Genomic DNA, 18,863 nt, shown 5'->3' on the forward strand with positions numbered 1-18,863 from the left:
GAGGTCAACTCTGATAGACCTTCTGAAGAACCTGATAGGAGCGGTCTGTAGAACGAAGCATGGAGGGGACAGTGTCGGACCCGATACTCTGGTGACCCAGGGATAGAAAATGAAGGCAGGGTCACGACGACACAGACTTGAATCGTGGGACCAAAAGAAGAAGCAGATCCCACTTGCAAGGTCAGGATCAGTGTCTCCCAAAATCCGGTGTTAGCGATATTCTTTGATTGAGCGGGTTATCTATAGCATCCCTGATTGAAGTATACTTAGTGTTTGTCCTATGTTGTTCCATCTCCAGCCGATGCTGCATGTACGACATGGAGTAATTTTGTAATTTTGTACTCGATATCTCTTGTGTTTCAAGTGTCTGTGGAGTCTATTGTGAAGGGTGTGGAGGTGTGGAAGTGTATACACAGACATTTACAGATTATAGACCATGCCCAAACTATACTTCATCCCTTGGTAAGTTTGAGCAAATTGGAGTTTTTCGGAGCATAGAAACACGAGGATACAGTGGTAAGGACAAGAATATGTCTTTGCGTGCGCGCTCTCAAAGGACCCGACAAGAGCCTTTGGACCATTTAGATATTCAAAGCGCCTCTCTGTCTCTCTTACGTCGAGACGTCTAACCCTTTGGATCTAACTAGCTGCCTTTGAGCTCCCTCTCAGAGCACGCCGGTTAGGTAGGAACGGCACAAGCCTGCTGTCTGTCTTCGTGGCGAACCGTTCGTCCGGGTTCTCAGTCTTTGCTCTGTGCTTTGTCGGATTAGCCCCCCCTTTTCAGTACTGATCCCAGTCAAACAAGTTCGCTGGTCTTTGGCCCCGGATCTCTGGGATATCACCACTGCGCAGCTCTCCACGCGCGCGCGCACAAAGAAACCTTCTTCCGTTGATATTACCACACTCTCACGATCTACCTCTATAGGGGTGCGCTGCATCAATTGTTGAAGACTTGGGCCCTTTGTGAAATGAGGCATTGTCCGTGATCAGCCACCGAATGGGCGCCGAGGCCATGGTCTGCGAGAGTGTCAAACAGTGGTTGCTCGATGAATTCTTCAAAAAAAGACCGTGTCATCGAGCTAGGAAGGTAAGGGCTTGTCTCAAAGCAGTTCAAGCAGTGGTGATCAACATGGGCAGAAGAAATGGGCTTCAGGTCGCCCGCCTCGGCCGTTGTAAGGTGTCTGGGTGTGTACGCGTGCTCGCTTAAGCGACAAAATGTTGGCTCGTAGGGTCCCCAACGGTTCGCGAAAAGTGATTGCACTTGGCAATTGGCCTCCTTCATCTTCATGTGCTGAAGCATCTGATGCTGGGAAGAACGTTGGCCACGCCTGTGCAGTTATGCTTTAGCCAGAGCCTGGGCGATTCCATCTCTTGGATAGCCAGAAACAGATCGCAATCGCTAGAAACAAGCCTGCATATGTAACGCCGCTTTGTTGCAGACTTGTACAAGATCCAGCCGGGCGAATGGTGTCATCTTCTCCGGAGGCCGTGTATGTCGCCAACGAGTTCTTTAGTGTCTGTATATTGTCCCATCCAACACTTGTTTATCACGGGACCCAGGACCAAATGGCCAACAGGGGGGAACTGTTTCGCACGGAACAGAGACGTGATATCCGACAACGGCTTGTCGTCGTAGGGTTCGAGTCCTGTTGATAACTCGTAGAGGAGGCTTCCGAGAGCGAAGAGTTCGGTCTCGATACTTGAGTCATCACTCCAGGGGCATTGGGCCCGATAGCCTGCCAGGACCAGCGGTTCTGAGCCATCTAATGACGATCCTGCGAAGTCGCACAACTTGAGATTGGAGCGGGATTTGTCAATCAAGACATTGTGCGCGCCGATGTCGACGTGGTGTACACCTTTACTGTGCAAGTACATGTACCCTTCGGCGAGCTGTGCGGCGAAAAGGAATATCTGCTCGTCGGACAATGGTCGCGCTCCGGGTTGTCGCAGAAACATTCGTAGGGACATGTCCATCCGTTCCAGTACAAGCCGGTTCTTTGCCCCCTGGGAAACGTGATATGCTTCGACAAATCGAGGGTGGCGCCCGAGGCGGAGGTATATGGCGCATTCGACCGCGTGGAGGTTGAGATCATCAGGTTTCGGGACTTTGACGACAGCATCCGCATTCACCTCGTGAACGAAACTCGATGTACCGCCTGTGAGCAATGTATCTGGTTACACACGAAAGGAGGTGTAGTCAGTTGGCTCAGTCGGCATCATGAACAGTAGAAATGCTCAGGAGCTGCATCGAGTCAAGAGTATTGTTTACACCGCCGGAACCTGTAAACCGTAGCTATAGTCCTAACTAGGCAGGTGACACATATTGTCAAGGCTGTATCGTTTTCCCATGTATTACCCCTCTCATAGTGACAAGAGTCTGCCTGGCTTCGCCTTGGATCACCGTAGCTCTACTCTTGACGCGTGGTATTGGTACTATAGTAGAACTCACTTGAACAATCCGCATTTCGCTGCTCTGGCTGGCTCTCACTCTACTATAAATACTCTAGTACAACTGCGATCTAATGCCCTCAAGCCTGAACTTGACGTCCCTCAACACTTTGGTTTTGGGTTCCCACTCGTCAAATTGCTCGAGTAACTGTCTTGCCTCGTCTCTGAGGTCCTTCTTCACAATGTCTTCTTCTAAAATCCCGCGCATGGCAAAGGGGAGGATGTAGGGATTGGTGTTCGCGGTGCTGCTACTGCTGCTTCCACCTCCACCGCTGCCGCCACCCGTCAAGAGCGCCTGTCGCTTCGAGCTGGATATTGGCACATCTTTGGTAGAGGTAGTCTCGAGGGCAAACGCAATAGCAAGACGGTACACGGCATCATCTTCGTACAGTCTGGAATGTCCTTCTCCGGTGTACAGCGAACCTGCCAGAGGTGTGGACAACTCTCTGATCAATCCGTGATCTGGTACGCCCACATTTCTCAACTTCAATACGAACCCCACAAGGTTACTCAGAAAGTTGGGAGCGTGGATTCTCGAGTCAATGGAGACGGCGCGGTAGATATGTGGATGTGTCAGTGGTGCAAAAATCGACGACTCCATCGATACCAACTGATCGTCAATGCTCCCCACGAAAGTGACTTTCACCCCAAACTTCAGACATTCAGCAATGGCAGCCATATAGTCTTGGGAAACTTTCGAGTTGGGGTCTGTGAATTCGAACAACTCCCCCGCGGATCCAGTTATCCAAGGAGATTTGTAGTCCTGAAACGGGCCCATATTCACACCTGCCATGGCGCAGACACCAACGCGGGCAGTCGGTGAGAGACAGCCAAAATGGATCAATTTGGCCACTAGCATTATTGCGACAGGGACGCCTTGGGAATGAGCTGCGATCATGACGAACTCAGATCTTCGGATTTCGTCGATCCAGTTCAGGAGCAGTTTCCACAACAACTCGACACGTTCGGCAATCCGTCCTTCACCTTCCAGGGCCGCTGTCTTGACTTCGCATTCATACCCTTGTGATTTAGTATATCTGCGAATGTTTTGCGCCGCCTTTTCGGCGAATTTTATGCTTGTACCGGTGGGTTGCCCCAGAAGCGATCGGACCATGGGACCAGGGAAATAGCCGTGAACGCCAATTGCTAATGCATTGTTTATTCGAGGCGGCTCTTTCAACAGAGAGAGATGTCTCGGCTGACCAGACTCCTTGGTGTAGTACAGAAGGCGCGCAAGTTGCTGGAGGAGTGAGGGTTGTTCTTCGAAGGTGAGCGTGTCACTAAGACGAGGAAGCAGCAGATTTGGATCCTCCTGGTCTTTCTTCGACGGCACCGGTGACGCCGAACGAGGCGTTGGAGCTTTGGCGGGTTCTCGCGCAATGGCTGTAGCATTGGTTGACTTGGCTTTGGTAGTCAAAGGTTCCTGTTTCGAGGCGACGGCCTTCTTTTGAGGCGTCGAAATGCGCTTCTCCTCTGTCACTGGCTGTTGCTTGGTTTCAGCCGTCTTCTTTCCTCCAGTCTTCTTCGATTGCTCTCCTTGTGCTGGAGGAGTTACAACGGGTCTTGCACTGTCATCTTGTAGACTGATGGAGGCACGCTTAGGCCGAGCCTGAGACGGTGTGTTTGATATTGCAATTTCCCCAATATGAGGCCCATTCTCTAATTTTGTAGATGCAGTAGACGCAGGACGCTTCTTTTCTCGAGACCAAAATACCCACCCCGACGACTTGGACCCGTCGCCTGGAAGTTGTGGCGGTGGAGAAGTCTCAAGGGATGAAGCTTGAGAACCCTCCTTTGCCTTGGGCGTTTGGGGTGGCGGAATGTCGAGGTTTTCCGTCTTCGCCTTGGCTATTCCTGTATCATCAACTGTTTCAACTGTTTTAGGCTGTGGCGGCTCTGTTGGAGGGTTTGGTAGCTTTGTTGATCCACCACTAGGTTGATCACCGTTGCTCCACATTTGATACCAGCTTCGTTTGTTGTTGGTATTTGTAGGAGATTTCGAGTCCTCTTGTACCTCTGGCGGGGGTTGTATAGGCTCTGGGACTGTGTCGGTTGCAGGAGGAATGGGAGAATCTTCCGCAGGTTTGGGTGGTGCTTGTGCTTCAGCAGGTTTCGCTGTACTGCCATCTCTTCTTCCTAACCAGCCCAGCCACGTACTCTGTGCCTCTTGTGTCTGTTGTGGTGGAACAGCGGGTTGTGAAGTCTTCGATGTAGCCTCCGCAACTTCCTCTTGCTGGGCCGGCCCAGCATCCATCTTCTCGGGTCTTTGCTGCTCATCTCCTACAGGCTTGGAAGTATTTTCGGCGTCCTTGGTCTTAGTGAGCAATTCTGGCTGTGAGTCTTTCTTACCCAAAGAGCTGGCAGCTTCGGGGGAGGCATAGACGAGAGTCGTAGTGGCATTTACCGGAAGGGAACGGTTTGATGTTGATTTACCCAGTGTCATTGCCAACGAGGGCGATCTCTGAGACTTTATCTTCTCCTTTTGTGGCAGTGGCACCTCCGTGGCTGTGGTCGTAGCGGAAGATGGCACCGCAGTCGAGGACGTTGAGGCGGACGAGACACTCTCACGATGTGTCTGGGTTAGAGGAGGAGCCTTGCGAGGCCACGTTCGAGCGAGCCATGACTGGTCAGTCTATCAGCAATTGGGCCATGGAGTTAACAAAGAAGCCTGATTACCGATCTTTGTTCTTGTTTCGGTGTCGCAGGGTTTGAGGCGGTAGGGGTGTCCGGGGGAAGGGGCACGTTGGCAGCCTGCTGAGCCTGTTCTTGAGGCGATGACTCTGAGCGCGATTCCTGTGTCGGGTTGGTCTTTTGCCGCTTCAATGGTCTCGCGGGGGCCATTGCAGGTTATTGTAATGGTGACTACGGCATCAACGTTAGGTGAGGAGGGGACAAAGCTGTGAGAGTGGTGAGTTACAGATCGGATGTGTTGTATCTACAGGTAAGTGGAAAGGCTGATGTTGGAGATACCGATGAGGCTGCGCTACGTCACATGCTGGGCATCCCGGCCCTCCAGTTCGACCAACCAGTCGCTGTGCCTCGTGCACTGCTTTGTGGAGGACTAGAGCGCAACACAAATTGATGCCATTGATTTAGAAGTTTTAGACACGGGAACAACACATAAAGTCATGGCACAAGTGGAGTGTAAAAGGGAGCGAAGCAACAGCCACGCCAAAGAGTCCAGACACCCTGGGAGCTCGACTCTCCGTTTAAAAACAGTACAATACATGCAGTCTGCTGTACGGTCACCATGATCCCCTCAAAGGCTCTCGATTACCCCGGACAAGTTCTCAGGAATCCATCAAGAGTCACCTTAATCCCAAGGGCCTCTTCGTCTTTCAGCAGCTATGACTGAATATCGAGTGAGGGAAAGGCTGTCACGAGTCATCGACAAGGCCTGCTATGGCCAGCATACAAGAGGGTGTTGACCTCCGACTTCTTCATCGAAAATAAATCATTTTCTGACCGAAACCTTCACATCGAGAATAACAGGGGTTCCGAAAATTGCAGGGATCAATATGTACATAAAATCCTCATGCGCGATGTTGTGTTCGGGGGTGTTCAAGTCAAAGTAATAAGATAAACAATCGTCATTCCGCATCAAATGTCAGTTAGGCTGGCAGGCTGGTTCCCCGCGCGCGGTGACCCTCCGCCCTCTTTGCGGCCTCTGAAAAATTATTGTGGAGCACCCAACGCAACACACCGCAGGACGAACGCACTACAACCCAGTATTCTCGCATTTTCACACAACCATCCAAGAGAAGACGACTGGAACAGCAGTTGCCAAAGAGTGGCATGTGACCATGGCCAAAACTTCAAAGATCAAGAAAGATCCAACAGGTGATTTTTCCTCGACTCTTCCTTCCCGGCACACAAATCTCAAATCTTCGCACATTCTCACACAAAAGGTTCACAGCGAATCCGCGATCCCGGGCCTCAAAGCGAGCCACGTCCCCGTCCATCGACGTTGACAAATCCATCAGAGACGCCCCGCGCGCGTCGGACGCCACGCCGATCCTGGCCGCTCGTCCGAACGGCGGGATCACCAAGCCGAAGCGGAAACAAAAGCCTCTTTCCCGCGGGCAACGGCGCAGACATGAAAAAGGGTTGGCCAGGGCAGAGATGGTGCAAGATCAGCATGCGAGAAAGATCGAAGATGCTTCACATCGTCTGAAGAAGAGGCGCGAGAGGAAGGGCATGTGGGAGGAAGTCAACGGGACGAACAAATTCGACAAATTAAGGGCAGTGCTTGGTGATGATGACGCGAATGAGAATGACGAGGATGGATGGGTGGATGACAACATGGAAGAGGTCGACAACGAGGGTGATCATGTCGAGATTCTCGAAAAGTCGACGACAATTTCCAAGGCGAGGCTAGTAGTGGTAGACCGGACAGCATCATCTGTCGCAGCGGCCACCGCACCCAACACGACGACGCAGGAAGAGGACGAAGCGGACAAGATAACATAACGCTGCAAATGTCCCTATCGACGACGAAGACCGGCTACCGTATCCTTATTTCTTGGGACGCAGATGTGTGAGCATCCTTTCGATCTCGACCAATTGTTGGCCGTTGGCCTTATCCCGCAGCAGCTCCAGCGAGTTCACGTCCTTGGCTTTGAGGGCTTCCTCACCAGCTTTCACGATCATGCCACATTTGACCCACATCTCAATCCGCTCCGCAGGTTGGAGATTGGTGCATTTTGGAATGAATGATGAGGCAAGGCGAGTATTACCTGCTCCAAGGACTTCGTTGTAGAAGGGCTAACGCAGGATTAGGTCAGTGGCCAACAACTCTATCGGTATAAGATCAACCTACCTCCCATCCGATCGGTGACTTCTTGCTCTTAGCAATTTCCTCGACCTCACCCCAGAGACGGGCTGTGGTCAATGCCCGGAGTCGAATCCACCACCATGTCTTCTCTGGCACCCGAAAGTCGCCCTGAACTTTGGCCGCCCGCTTGCTGTATCCAGATTGGATCAGGCGGAACATGGTCTCATTGATGCTTAATCCCACATAGCTTCCGCTGCCGTCGGTGATGTCCTTGTCGAACGCCTCCTGCAGCTTGAGAAGCTGTCCAGCCTCTGTCAGCGATTTAGCGTGGAATTGCGCTGTCGGATCCTTTGCATCAGTGAGCAGTCTGCCTGCTAACTTGAGCTTGTCAATGACTGCCTGAACCTGCGTTTGTTGCATGGCTTCTTCCAGCAACAAATTCGAACCCTCAATGGGTCGATCATCCTGATAGTACAAGTCTTTGAGCAGTTCTCTGTCGCCCGCTCTTGCTGAACTCTCAACAAGTGCTGATGCCACGGGCTTATCGCTGATGGTGCGAAGGAAAGTTGCCAGTGGCAGTTTCTTCTTCAATTCCAATAACACGAAGAATACCAAGTCGGTGTCTCCAGACTCGATAGCTTTATCAAGTGCGATCTCATCCTCCTCCATATTGAGTAATAGAGGAACTTGTTTGCCCGCTCTAGGTTCATGATTCAACAATGTCGTTGCGAGATGGCTCCGCCCTTCGTCGTAGGCTGCACGCGCAATGGCCTCAAAAGAGATCCCGTGTTTGCCGCGTAATCGGTCCACCACAATCTCTCGAACTGTGTCGTCGTCTGCAGGCGACCCTCGAACTTTTTGGCTAGCCCAATGGACGTAGATTTTGTTAGCAGGAAGATGCAGAAATTCTGACAGCTTGATTGCAAGAAGGTATTCTCGTCGATTGACCAGCCTTGCTATCAGCCGTTCCGGTGTCAGCCTGACATACTGTTCATAGGTCATGTAGAGGCCTATGCGGTAGTCCCGAACGGCATTCAACACTCTCAGATCCTCACACATGTCGACAAACTCATCACTGCTGTACAGGTCGAGTACTGACTTGCCGAAGGAGGCGGCGCGGAGCAGTTGTTTCTGGAGGGTCTGGTTGAACTCGTGACCAGCCGCTCGAATACAGGTTTCTACTGCATCTGGCAGATTGGGTTTGATTCGTTGGATGTTCTCATCTGCTTTTGGTGATTTCTTCTCTAGCAGCTCGATTGAGTCGAGAAGGACCGAGGCAGCCGATGTCGAACCAAGCTTGAAGACTTCTTCTAGTGGATCGGGCACCTTGTGTAAGAATTCGCACACCTCGTTCGTGATCAACCGGATTCCATCAATATCGGGGACGACATGAACCTGGTCATCATAATAGTATTTGACAGCGGCACCATTGGGACCAACCATGTGGATCTCATCTTCCCAAGCTAGAATGACAGAGTCGTTTCCACACCAGTATATCTGCCTCGGTGTAGTCTTCGCCTTTGAGTCGTATTCGCTGTATTTGTTTTGGAAGTCACTGCCGACAACCCACACTTTGCCATCCTCAGTGAACAATGCTGCAAATCGCCCGTTAGGTGAAACGCTGACGTGCTTGAACGGGCCATCGGATAGTCCTCGATCTTCGGCTTCGGTGACATCCACAACATAAATTGTCTTGTCTATTGCGAGTAGCACCTCGACGGACCTAGAAAGTGTGTATGCTGGTGGAATGAGGGACCAGGAGTGGACCTCCCCTTCCGGCGCTTGAGCAAGCAACCTCGGTCTGGGCTCTTCGAACGACGAAACTGCCACCAACGAATTATTGGAAAGTAAAGCGACGAAACCATGCGACCAAAACCGGCACGAGACGACGCCGAACTCCTCTGCACCGTGTCCAAGCGAGAAAGGTTGAAAGTCGCCATGGAGCCCGAAGTAGCAGTGGACAGTGCCGTCTTCCGTTACGACCAAGAGCTTCTCATCGTCCGACCAGCCAAGGCCTTTGATCACGCCTTTCTCCCAGTTGATGTTGCTGATGAGCTTTCCAGACGAGGAATAGATGTCAATGGTGGGTTTGATCGATTGGCCTGTTCGATACCGTGCGACCTTGGTGGTGTCTCGCCATAATGCTACGACAGTCAGCTCAGGAAGGTTGAAGACGAGTAGGAATCGTTACCCAGCGCGCCGCCATACGGTGCACCTGCAACAAGGTAGTTCTCAAGTTCGAGATCCTGATCAAATATGGACTCGTACAGGGGGACCTTTCGGTAGAACTGGTCGCCAACTATCTCCCAGCCAGCTCTGGGATTGTTGGTTGTCATGAGGTCAGGTAGTCCATGAGAGAGCGAGAGTGCTAAGCGATGTGATGGTGATGGATTGGATGAGAGACTCGGAAGGAGATGGACTGCATCTGGTCCGTTGTCCATTTTCGGCCAATGACGTGAGGCCTTGGCTCGGCTAAGTTTCCATGTTGTGTGACGAACCCCGTACATCAACCGGCGCCTCTTACCTCCGTGCCTCCCTTTACATCGTCCGTAGTCTTCCCCATGTTTAGGAGTTGTCACTTCAAGGGTTGCCTCAAGAAGCTGGTATGGAAATGACCCCGCAAGTTGAAACTCTGTGAACCCCAACAAATATGGATTCAGCACAAGCGTTACTGGACCACGTCGACGATCTTACGGATCTTGAGCTGGCCGTCCTCGTCAGCCTCGTCGCCCAGCATCATTGCTTGGTAGTGGCCAGCGATGATTTACTCGATGACCTGGCATCCGAGCTTGCACTGGTTGGTCTCGCCACAAAATACCTATTCCCGACTAATGTTGGTTTAGATTGTCAGAGACATGTTCAGTCTCTCGTACATCATACTAGATCGTGACGACCTACGGTCTATCAAGACATTCGGCGCTGCTATTCTGGATGATGATAACAATGAGTGCGATGATATTCCTCACGGGTCGGATATTGATGTGGAGAGTGTTTGTACTGACCTCCAGAATGTCTTGCCACTTGTCTGACGTTTGTTTAGTCGGGCATGCTCCATTCAAAGGTTTCATCTGTAAATTTTGGCGGAGGTTCTTCGCATTTTGTGGATACCCAGAAACTGGACACAAGGAGAGTGGTCAACGTTATCATCGCGAAGAACTTCAACCTCGCACATCAAGACGTGCAGATCCAGGCTCTCGAGGTACTCCGATCGCATCAATTGCACTTTTCATGCTGACCAAGTTGTAGCTTATTAGGAAGCGGAGAATATACAGCCGAACAACCGTACATCTTGCACCCGCGGTATTCCTGCTGCTTCCGCTTGTTGCTACCTCCTCGAAACATATCCGACTGAACAAACACCTTGTAAGGAAAGCCCATTCGCCCTGTACTCAAAGCTCATTCTCGCAGAACGACCGCATATTCATGTCTCACTCTCACACCTTAGAAGATGGATTTCCCAACCTAGAGGAGTTAGATGACGCGACAAATTCCGGAGACCATGACTCGACTTATTCCTACTCCCGTTCTCCAAGTGTGAGACGGCAGCAAATGATTGCGAGCCGCCGGATCGACGCAAAGGTAGGATCTATCGCTCAATCCACGTGCTGAGTGACTAACGCCAGTCTCCAGTTGATCGAGCAACTTCGAGCCCATGGTCAGACAGCAACGATCACCCCGGAGATTCGAAGGTATCTTCAGGATATTGTAGCGTTCCTTCGGATGGAGAGAGGCGTCGACGGAGGCGTATCGCCGTATGCAACGACGCTTTTCCTTGCCCTAGCAAAGTGAGTCCCAAACTAAGCAGCATGCTTATCTTTCTAATCTAGCTCTTAGATATCTGGCCCCATTGCACGGAATTGACTATGTCACTCCGTCGTTGGTCGCATTGGCGGCAAAGAAAATATATCCCCATCGAATCATCATGGCTACTCCCGCTCGCGAACGAAGCACTCAGTATGGAACTGATCTTGCATCCGCACGATATCTCTTGGAAGATTTGGATCCAGATAAAGTGATCCAAAACGTCCTTGATGCAGTTGAATGCCCAACATGAAAAGCGATCCGACATAGGTTCAACGGAGTCTTTATCGGTACAAGTACTCTCTCAAGAATTCTTGCCGCCTATAACAACATGACACAAGCAAGAATGGGGACAGGAGCCACCACCACCGCCACCACCACCCTGGTCAAGGCAGTAATGGACAACCAGAGACAGGAGTCTTCCGGAGCTGAACAGACTCCGGAAATATCGATCCCAGACCCTCCACTATCATGTTTGGGGGTCGATACTACGGCTGGTTTACGTGTTCTGGCCAGTGACATATCGTCATGGCGAGAAACTGTCCTGATTAAATACGAGGGCTTGATTACACCTTCCCACCGAAGGCAGCCAAAGGAAGCGACAAGATCACGAATTCTGAATTGCAGCATGGTCTGTTCCTCATGAGCACGATGCATCGGAATTTAGGGACGACGGGTCTAGTTTCCTGTGTATTTCGCTCTATACGCGCATGTGCCCCCTCATGCTATCTTCGCTTCTCTTCGGCAAGTAGCACATGCTCTACCTTTCAGGTGCGTTGCCTATGTACAGGCTCGTGAACTCTTTGCTGACGCCTGGCCATCTAAGATACCATAGAAACCTAGGGATTCATCGCCAGAGCATCCACTATGTAGGAGAATCAAAAGCTCGTCATGCTCTTCAGTCTGTGTTCGAAGGCTCGTTTCGTCACCGTTGCGTTTGGCGCAAATAGTTCAAAGGCGTGCGGCACACCTGGATACAAATGGAATTCGACCTCGATATCCTCCAACGCGAGCCTCTTCGCGTACTCAATGTCCTCGTCGCGGAAGATATCCAGACCACCTACGTCGATGTAGGTAGGTGGCAAGCCTGCCACGGATTTCGCGCGAGCAGGGGCACAGTAATGTGGCACGTCGGCATCGTGTTTGCCTGCTTTGTCTCCGAGCAGCGCGGTCCAGCCCGTAATGTTGTCCTCGTTTCTCCAGAAGGCAAAGGGCGCAATGCGCTCGTTCTCGGTGAGATTGCGGTCGTCAAGCATGGGGTAGATGAGAATTTGCTTCGCGAGGGGTGGAGAGAGGCCCTTGTCGCGGGCCATGAGCGCCACTCCTGCGGCGAGGCCTCCGCCGGCAGATTCGCCAAAGACGGCGAGGCGGGCAGGGTCGACGTTGAAGGATGCGGCGTTTTGCGAGACCCAGACTAGACCGGCGTAGCAGTCCTCGACCAAGCTCGTGCCCTGCGTCTCTGGGGCCAGGCGGTACTCGACGCTGAAGATCGGGACGCCCGTCTGAGTGACTTGCCATGCGTTGGACGGTGCCGACATGGCCACCGAGCCCAGAATCATGCCGCCGCCGTGGAAGTGTACGATGGCTGGACCTGGCGTCCCTGCAGATGTTCCTTTCTTGGTGAAGCTAGTCACCGACAAAGCCACACCGGCTGGGGTGGTAAAGCTGTGTTCCTTCTTCTCCACGTCTGGAGACTCGGGCAAGGCACTTCTGAACAGAACGAGGGCAGCCTCGAAACCCTTGCGGCGGGCTTCGACATCGTGGACGGCTGGTTTGGGCCGGGCAGCCAGCATAGGGATGATCGGCTCAAAGAACTTGAAAAACTCGGCGTCGTACTTGAGAGACATGTTTGTCGTGTATTATTCCGTCTTGTGTCTTGATTGATCTGGGCTCAATATGGTTTTTCTGTAGTTAGCGCTCACTGGTTTAATCTCTCACACTCTCACCCGTCTCTCGTTGGTTATTGCCAGAGGGAAAAAAGCCTTGTATGCGGAAAAAGGGTCTCTTGACGAACGAAGATCCTTGCTCGAACCCAACACGATCTCTGGAAGATTTAATGGGGATCGGGAACTTTAAAAAGACCCAGAGAGCAACGGCAACCTTGGTACCGAGTCCAGTCGATGTGGTTGCCTCGGCCTCTGGAATCCTTGGTGTGTTAGCGCGCTCTCGATGTCTTCTTCTTTTGGACGCCATCATTGGACGAGACAACCCCATTGAGGATGTGTCTGGGTTTCAAGGCGGGACACTATGAATATCGTCGAATCAGGCACAAATGTGCCGCGTTGTGCACAAAAGTGAACGAAAGCATCTTGTCCCGCTTCCCGAATCCTTCCCCGAGAGCATTGGTTCAATCGACTCCGTTCTTCCCGGTGTTACAAATTCCCTGCCATCGTCGCCCACGATACGAGTCAGACATGAATGTCGTGTCGAAGTAGTACGCGATGCGGGGCACGTAGCGGGGGAATGCGTATGTGCGGATGTTCTGCCGGAATGGAATACGAGGTACGCATGTTCAACAAGAAGATGTGCTGGATGAGGACCTTTTTTTGCCTCTAAAGGATTAGCCGCGGTGTTTTTGGGGCGTAGTATGAGGATTTCAGGTATGATGGTTTGACTGCTGTCAATCTATATCTGTTGACTCTTCGGTGTTGGGACAAATGCATCTCTGTACGGCATTGACGATGGAGGGCGGCCGTAGTCACTCCTTGGACTTCTGTCTACAACACAGCAGATTGAAAGACACAGGAGGCGCTGTTGAGAATAGAGCAGCTAACCAAAGTATGTAGTTCACCATTTTCAGTGATTGTCTTTCTGAAGTATTGGAAAAGGATTGACGACTAGGGCTTGAGCCTCCGCAGCCTTGCCGCTTCGCCATTTATGCTTCACCGTAGTTAATTTCAGCCTCGTCAATCTCGCCGCCGCCCTCCCCTTCCAATGCTGAAGCGACACCACGTCTGCTTGCAGCGACGGAGTCCCATCCTCACTCCGTCAATGATGTGTCTTGTCCTGTATCATGTATTTCCGTCAATGGACAGCCATTCTCAGCCTCCCGGCCTGGCTGCAATATTCCTGCGTCAGTGCTGCATTTGGCGGTGACAGTGACCACCCATACGACAGCGACGTCCTCAAGCAGCAGGAAACCCTCTTCGGGCTGTGTCCGGACTACACTAGCTATGCCCGTCATATACAGTGAGCCAACTGGGGTCTCATCTCGTAGACTGAGTTGCTGACCTTGTGCGCAGCAAACCCTTCAGTAATGGCCCTCTCCAACTACCGTTCCAACGACCTCACCCGAGTTGTCGCAAATTCTCTTCCCCGGCTGTGGAACAGGTGATCAATGATCTCTATCCTCGGTTCAAAGATCCAGATCTCGCGCAGATCTTCCAGAATGCGTTTCCAAACACCCTCGACACGACGGTGCTGTGGCACGTAGATGGAGAAAAGAAACATGCGCCACCGTCGCGATTACTGCGGGACAAGGACAGATGGAAAGGGGCACATTCATTCATCGTGACGGGAGACATAAACGCCGAATGGTTGAGAGACTCTACGAACCAGCTGGCTCAATATCAACTCCTCGCCAAATCCGCCCCGGATATATCGAACCTCATCCTCGGAGCGATCAATACACAGGCGGAGTTTGTGATATCTTCACCTTACTGCAACGCATTCCAGCCTCCGGACCCGTCCCGTCTGGCCCCAGTTCACTCGGGTCAAGACGATATCGTCCATCCGGCCTACGAACCCACGGTTGTGTTTGAATGTAAATACGAACTCGACAGTCTCGCAGCGTTCCTCAAGCTGACGAATGAATACCACGCGTCCACCGGCTCGACAGCCTTTCTGACGACTCGATGGTTCAAGGCTCTTGACGCCCTCTTGCAAGTACTGGATGCACAGGCCAGACCAACTTTTAACCCGACAACGGGATGGTACGAGCGAAATCAATACACATTCAGCCGCTGGACGCGCATTGGGACAGAGACTCTCAATTTGGAGGGCACAGGAAACCCCTTGGGAGGTGGAACGGGCTTGATTCGCTCTGCTTTCAGGCCTTCGGATGATACAACCATCTTCGGCTTTCTCATTCCCGCAAACGCAATGATGTCTGTTGAACTGTCTCGCGCGGCGAAAATGCTCAAGTCCGCCGGCGTGGCCTCTTCGCAAGAACCACAAGCAACGCACATGATTCAAGTTGGTGACGACCTCGCCCAGCGTGCAGAGACCATTAAAAATGGCATCTACAAGCACGCCGTCGTCACGCATCCAGAGTTTGGCCAAGTCTTTGCCTACGAGGTCGATGGGTATGGATCCCACCTTCTCATGGACGACGCGAACATCCCTTCTCTCCTCTCGCTGCCTCTCCTCGGCTTCGTCGACGTCGACGACGAAATCTACCAGAACACCCGACGCATGATCCTCACCCAACGTGGGAACCCGTATTTCCTCAAGGGCTCTAAATTCCAAGGCATCGGCGGTCCACACATCGGCTTGCGCAACGCGTGGCCCATGTCCGTCATCGTCCAGGCCATGACTTCGACTTCGGACGCCGAGATCCTCGACTGTCTCGACACGGTGAAGAACGTGAGCGTCTTCGGCCTGATCAACGAGTCCGTCGACGTCACCCGGGGCGTCAAGCGAGGTGGTGGCGGCGAAGGCATGACGCGCAGCTGGTTCGCCTGGGCCAACAGCGTCTTCGCCCAGGCCGTCCTGTGGCTCGCCGAACACAAGCCAGCACTCGTCCTGCAGGACAACGAGGACGGAAGTCCCGCTAAGGGGTATCGTGTCGGTGTTGGCTGGGTGGAATACTCTGTGTGATTATGTGGGTACCTAGTACCTGTAGGGGATTGCATCCTTGACGAGAACCACAACAGAACGGAAGCGAAGGGAATGGAACAGATCGGATCGAGATGCGTGATAAGCATTCTTCACCAGACCAACACTTTTGCATGCCTTGCCTTGCCGTGTCCTGTATGCAATAGACAGCATATGATATGATATGATCCTATAATCGACCAATGAATGCATCGAGCAATTAATTCCCGATAGATTTTCAGCGTAGCCGCGGTAGCGCATAGTCCACCCAGACGCGGTAATGCGTAGTCCTATCCTACTATATGTACCGAGTGTCTTACTCGTACCTCGTATGTCAAGCTGAAACGAGATCGTATGTATGCACGAGTATGCACGAGTATGTACTCGGTACGCGGTACGAATACAGTGCATGTGCATGCGCGCGCGCTTTCTCTCTTCTTCTTGTCTCAATCGGGTCGTCAGACCGGCCCACCAGCCAGCCAGCCAGCCAGCGAGTTAAAAAGCCAGTCCATGCATAGAATAGCCTCGAAAATCCAATGTGCATCGTGTATCGTGTACAGTATATGGACGAACTACAGTACCTCGGTAGGTATGTAGGTACCTATGTAGGCTAGGTACCTATGCGTTTTTCTTGCCAAAAAAGCTCATAATGTTCCCTCCTCCGCCTCCGCCTTTCTTCTTCGCCCCGGGACCTGTCTTGCCAGCCTGACTCGGGGTCGAGCCCTGGCTTTGCGTCTTGGAGGCGGTGGTGCCTTTGGACGCGAGGCCGTCCTTTTTGAATCCTCCTACAGCAGCAGAAGCGCGAGGAGGCGGCGCTTCGGGCTCGTCCTCGCTGAAACTCTCCCAGACGGCTTCCTCCCGAGTCACGAGGTAGCCGTCTTCTTTGAACGTGCGCTTCTGCATCACTTTGCGCTTGCCGCGCCTGCGCCGCGGTGGTGCTGTCGCGGTGGCGGTGGTGTCTTTTTCGGATTTGTCTTTGGATCCCTGTTTCTTCTCCGTGTCGGAGTCTGACCACGCCACTTGGTCGTCCGCCTCGGGATCCTTCGTCTCGGCATCTGCATCGGTGCCCTTCTTCGCTGCTGGAGGCTCATCGTCTCCCAGGTTAGCAGCCTCTTCAACTTTCGGCACTGCAGCCTCCTCCTCGTCGTCGGACTCCATCATCTTGCGGAGCTTCGCCGCCTTGTCTTCACGCTCCTTCTTCACATCACTGGCCCGTTTCTTCGAGGTCGCAGACTTGCGCGTACCCGTGTCAAGGAAGAGTGCTTCGTCCTCGGATTCACCTTCATCCGCGTCGTTCATGGGTGTGTCATGGTCTTGACCATTAGATTGAGGGGCTGTGGTGGGTGTTGATTTTCGGTGCCCCTGTTTCGCAAAAGCTTTGAAGATGTCGGACGCATCTCGTTTTAAGGTCGGCTGTCTGGTGGAACTGGCAGTCGAGGTACTGTCCCGAGAAGCAGGCCGCGAGGGCTCCTCATTTTTGACAGACGGAGCAGCAGTTGATCCTTTGGGGGTTGGTTTTGTGTGGCCTAGCGAAGGTCTTTTGGTCTCTTCTCTCAAAGGTTGAGCTTTCGATGCAGGTCCTGCTGCGATCACCGGTCTCTTGCCTTTCCTCCGTCGGACATCTGGGTTCTGTATAACACCATAGACCTCATTATGATCATCCTGAAGCCCACTCGTGAATAGAGCCCGACTGATATCTGTTAATGCGACTAGGTCTTGTATTCGCGCAGGAGAAAGGCTGTAGATGTGTATGGATGTGATGGTCTCGTATTCTTCTTTTATTGCTAGGATCACCAATTAGCAGTCACTTCGGGTATTGGGTTGTCTGTAGCACACCTTCCAGAGACTCTTCTCTGACGAGAGTGATGGTTCGGACGGGTATATTCTTTGCCTCCTCCTCTTTAGCAGGGCTACTTTGCTGGCTGGGTTCAAGCATGGAGCTGGTAAATGGAGGCGGGCTCGAAGGGAGATTTTCGACTGGATCGTGGTCCTGCGCGCCTCCTCTCGCTGTCCCATTAACGGACACGCTGACTGTCGGTGTCTTCTTGACCCCAGACAGAAGATAGGTGGCATAGACCGATTGGGGCTTTTTCGCATTTTGGAATTCGTAAAACTCGTAGAGCATGCATTTCGCGGCATTGACGTGCACTTTCAGGGCGCGGGAGATGTTGCGGTAGGATATGGTTCGTTGTTCATTGAGAACCTCACTCGCCAGATACTTCTTGAAATCGTCAGCCGTAGCCATAGCGGTGTCCTTTGGAATTCAGTTGTGCGTGGGAGAGACGGTCTCGAGATCTGGGCCAGCCAAAATGAAGTTGACGTGACATGACGCGACTCTCTGTGGAGGACGCGTTGAGTGCTTTTCAGGATTTGGTCATCATAGACACGCTGCTTTAACCGCCACTCGGACCTTAATTTTACTTGCCACTGCGTCAAGTTGCAGCTTTTGTGTTTGGAAATACCACTTCTTTGAACCATTGTAATCCCTCAATTTCATACCTCTAGATGGCCACTTAGCAGACTATTGGTTGGCTTTGTTCATCCCCGTTCTGGGCATCCATATCCCACACTGTTAGTGGCGTGAGACACATCTTTCGCCATCCTTCGCACTTTACCCTGGTCGGAGGCGAGAAAGTAGTGAAATGACGAGCATTACATCCGTCCACTTTCCTTCACGTTCAAGCATCAAGAACCATGCCTGGATATTTTGCGGCAATGGCCTGTGCACGTTATGATCTCCACGAGGCTGTGCGAATGTCGATCCGGGTTTGTCGTCTGACAGAAATTCGTCACCCAGACAAGCCAGAACAGTCGAAATAATTCTGTCAGACAAATAAATTAAACGTTCGTCCCGGATCGGAGCAGGAATTTGCCGAGGGATCCAAGTAAGCGGAAACAAAATCACTTACGTCCACCACATGGACTCTTTAAAAGACTACACAGGGAATCCTGCCTTTGGAGACGCTGAGGAAAAACCATCGGGGGACAGTTCTTGTCATACTCACTCGATCCTCCCTGGAATGGA

General features: G+C 52.1%; 8 protein-coding genes across 8 annotated transcripts; 3 read left to right on the forward strand and 5 right to left on the reverse strand.

Moving 5' to 3' along the window:
* Positions 1-1,470: 1,470 nt before the first annotated feature.
* AYO20_03575 (hypothetical protein) lies at positions 1,471-1,968 on the reverse strand (the record flags this gene model as incomplete). The annotated part of the gene is made up of 1 exon (XM_022641877.1): positions 1,471-1,968. One exon carries the CDS (start codon positions 1,966-1,968, stop codon positions 1,471-1,473), a length of 498 nt encoding a protein of 165 aa, XP_022502110.1.
* A 535-nt stretch (positions 1,969-2,503) lies between these two features.
* On the reverse strand, positions 2,504-5,289 carry AYO20_03576 (hypothetical protein; the record flags this gene model as incomplete). The annotated part of the gene is made up of 2 exons (XM_022641878.1): positions 2,504-5,071; positions 5,125-5,289. The coding sequence occupies 2 exons, from the start codon at positions 5,287-5,289 to the stop codon at positions 2,504-2,506; spliced, it is 2,733 nt and encodes a 910-aa protein (XP_022502111.1).
* A 962-nt stretch (positions 5,290-6,251) lies between these two features.
* Positions 6,252-6,918, forward strand: AYO20_03577 (hypothetical protein; the record flags this gene model as incomplete). Its single annotated transcript, XM_022641879.1, has 2 exons — positions 6,252-6,288; positions 6,365-6,918. 2 exons carry the CDS (start codon positions 6,252-6,254, stop codon positions 6,916-6,918), a joined length of 591 nt encoding a protein of 196 aa, XP_022502112.1.
* A 45-nt stretch (positions 6,919-6,963) lies between these two features.
* Positions 6,964-9,558, reverse strand: AYO20_03578 (hypothetical protein; the record flags this gene model as incomplete). Its single annotated transcript, XM_022641880.1, has 3 exons — positions 6,964-7,212; positions 7,268-9,366; positions 9,414-9,558. The coding sequence occupies 3 exons, from the start codon at positions 9,556-9,558 to the stop codon at positions 6,964-6,966; spliced, it is 2,493 nt and encodes an 830-aa protein (XP_022502113.1).
* Positions 9,559-9,872: 314 nt separating this feature from the next.
* Positions 9,873-11,276, forward strand: AYO20_03579 (hypothetical protein; the record flags this gene model as incomplete). The annotated part of the gene is made up of 6 exons (XM_022641881.1): positions 9,873-10,019; positions 10,066-10,212; positions 10,263-10,421; positions 10,469-10,801; positions 10,853-11,007; positions 11,057-11,276. The coding sequence occupies 6 exons, from the start codon at positions 9,873-9,875 to the stop codon at positions 11,274-11,276; spliced, it is 1,161 nt and encodes a 386-aa protein (XP_022502114.1).
* Positions 11,277-11,901: 625 nt separating this feature from the next.
* On the reverse strand, positions 11,902-12,870 carry AYO20_03580 (hypothetical protein; the record flags this gene model as incomplete). Its single annotated transcript, XM_022641882.1, has 1 exon — positions 11,902-12,870. One exon carries the CDS (start codon positions 12,868-12,870, stop codon positions 11,902-11,904), a length of 969 nt encoding a protein of 322 aa, XP_022502115.1.
* Positions 12,871-14,036: 1,166 nt separating this feature from the next.
* AYO20_03581 (hypothetical protein) lies at positions 14,037-15,841 on the forward strand (the record flags this gene model as incomplete). The annotated part of the gene is made up of 2 exons (XM_022641883.1): positions 14,037-14,212; positions 14,266-15,841. The coding sequence occupies 2 exons, from the start codon at positions 14,037-14,039 to the stop codon at positions 15,839-15,841; spliced, it is 1,752 nt and encodes a 583-aa protein (XP_022502116.1).
* Positions 15,842-16,456: 615 nt separating this feature from the next.
* AYO20_03582 (hypothetical protein) lies at positions 16,457-18,083 on the reverse strand (the record flags this gene model as incomplete). The annotated part of the gene is made up of 2 exons (XM_022641884.1): positions 16,457-17,622; positions 17,675-18,083. The coding sequence occupies 2 exons, from the start codon at positions 18,081-18,083 to the stop codon at positions 16,457-16,459; spliced, it is 1,575 nt and encodes a 524-aa protein (XP_022502117.1).
* Positions 18,084-18,863: the final 780 nt, after the last annotated feature.

This window comes from Fonsecaea nubica (assembly GCF_001646965.1).
Source record: "Fonsecaea nubica strain CBS 269.64 chromosome Unknown Scaff17, whole genome shotgun sequence".
Lineage (NCBI taxonomy): Eukaryota > Fungi > Ascomycota > Eurotiomycetes > Chaetothyriales > Herpotrichiellaceae > Fonsecaea > Fonsecaea nubica.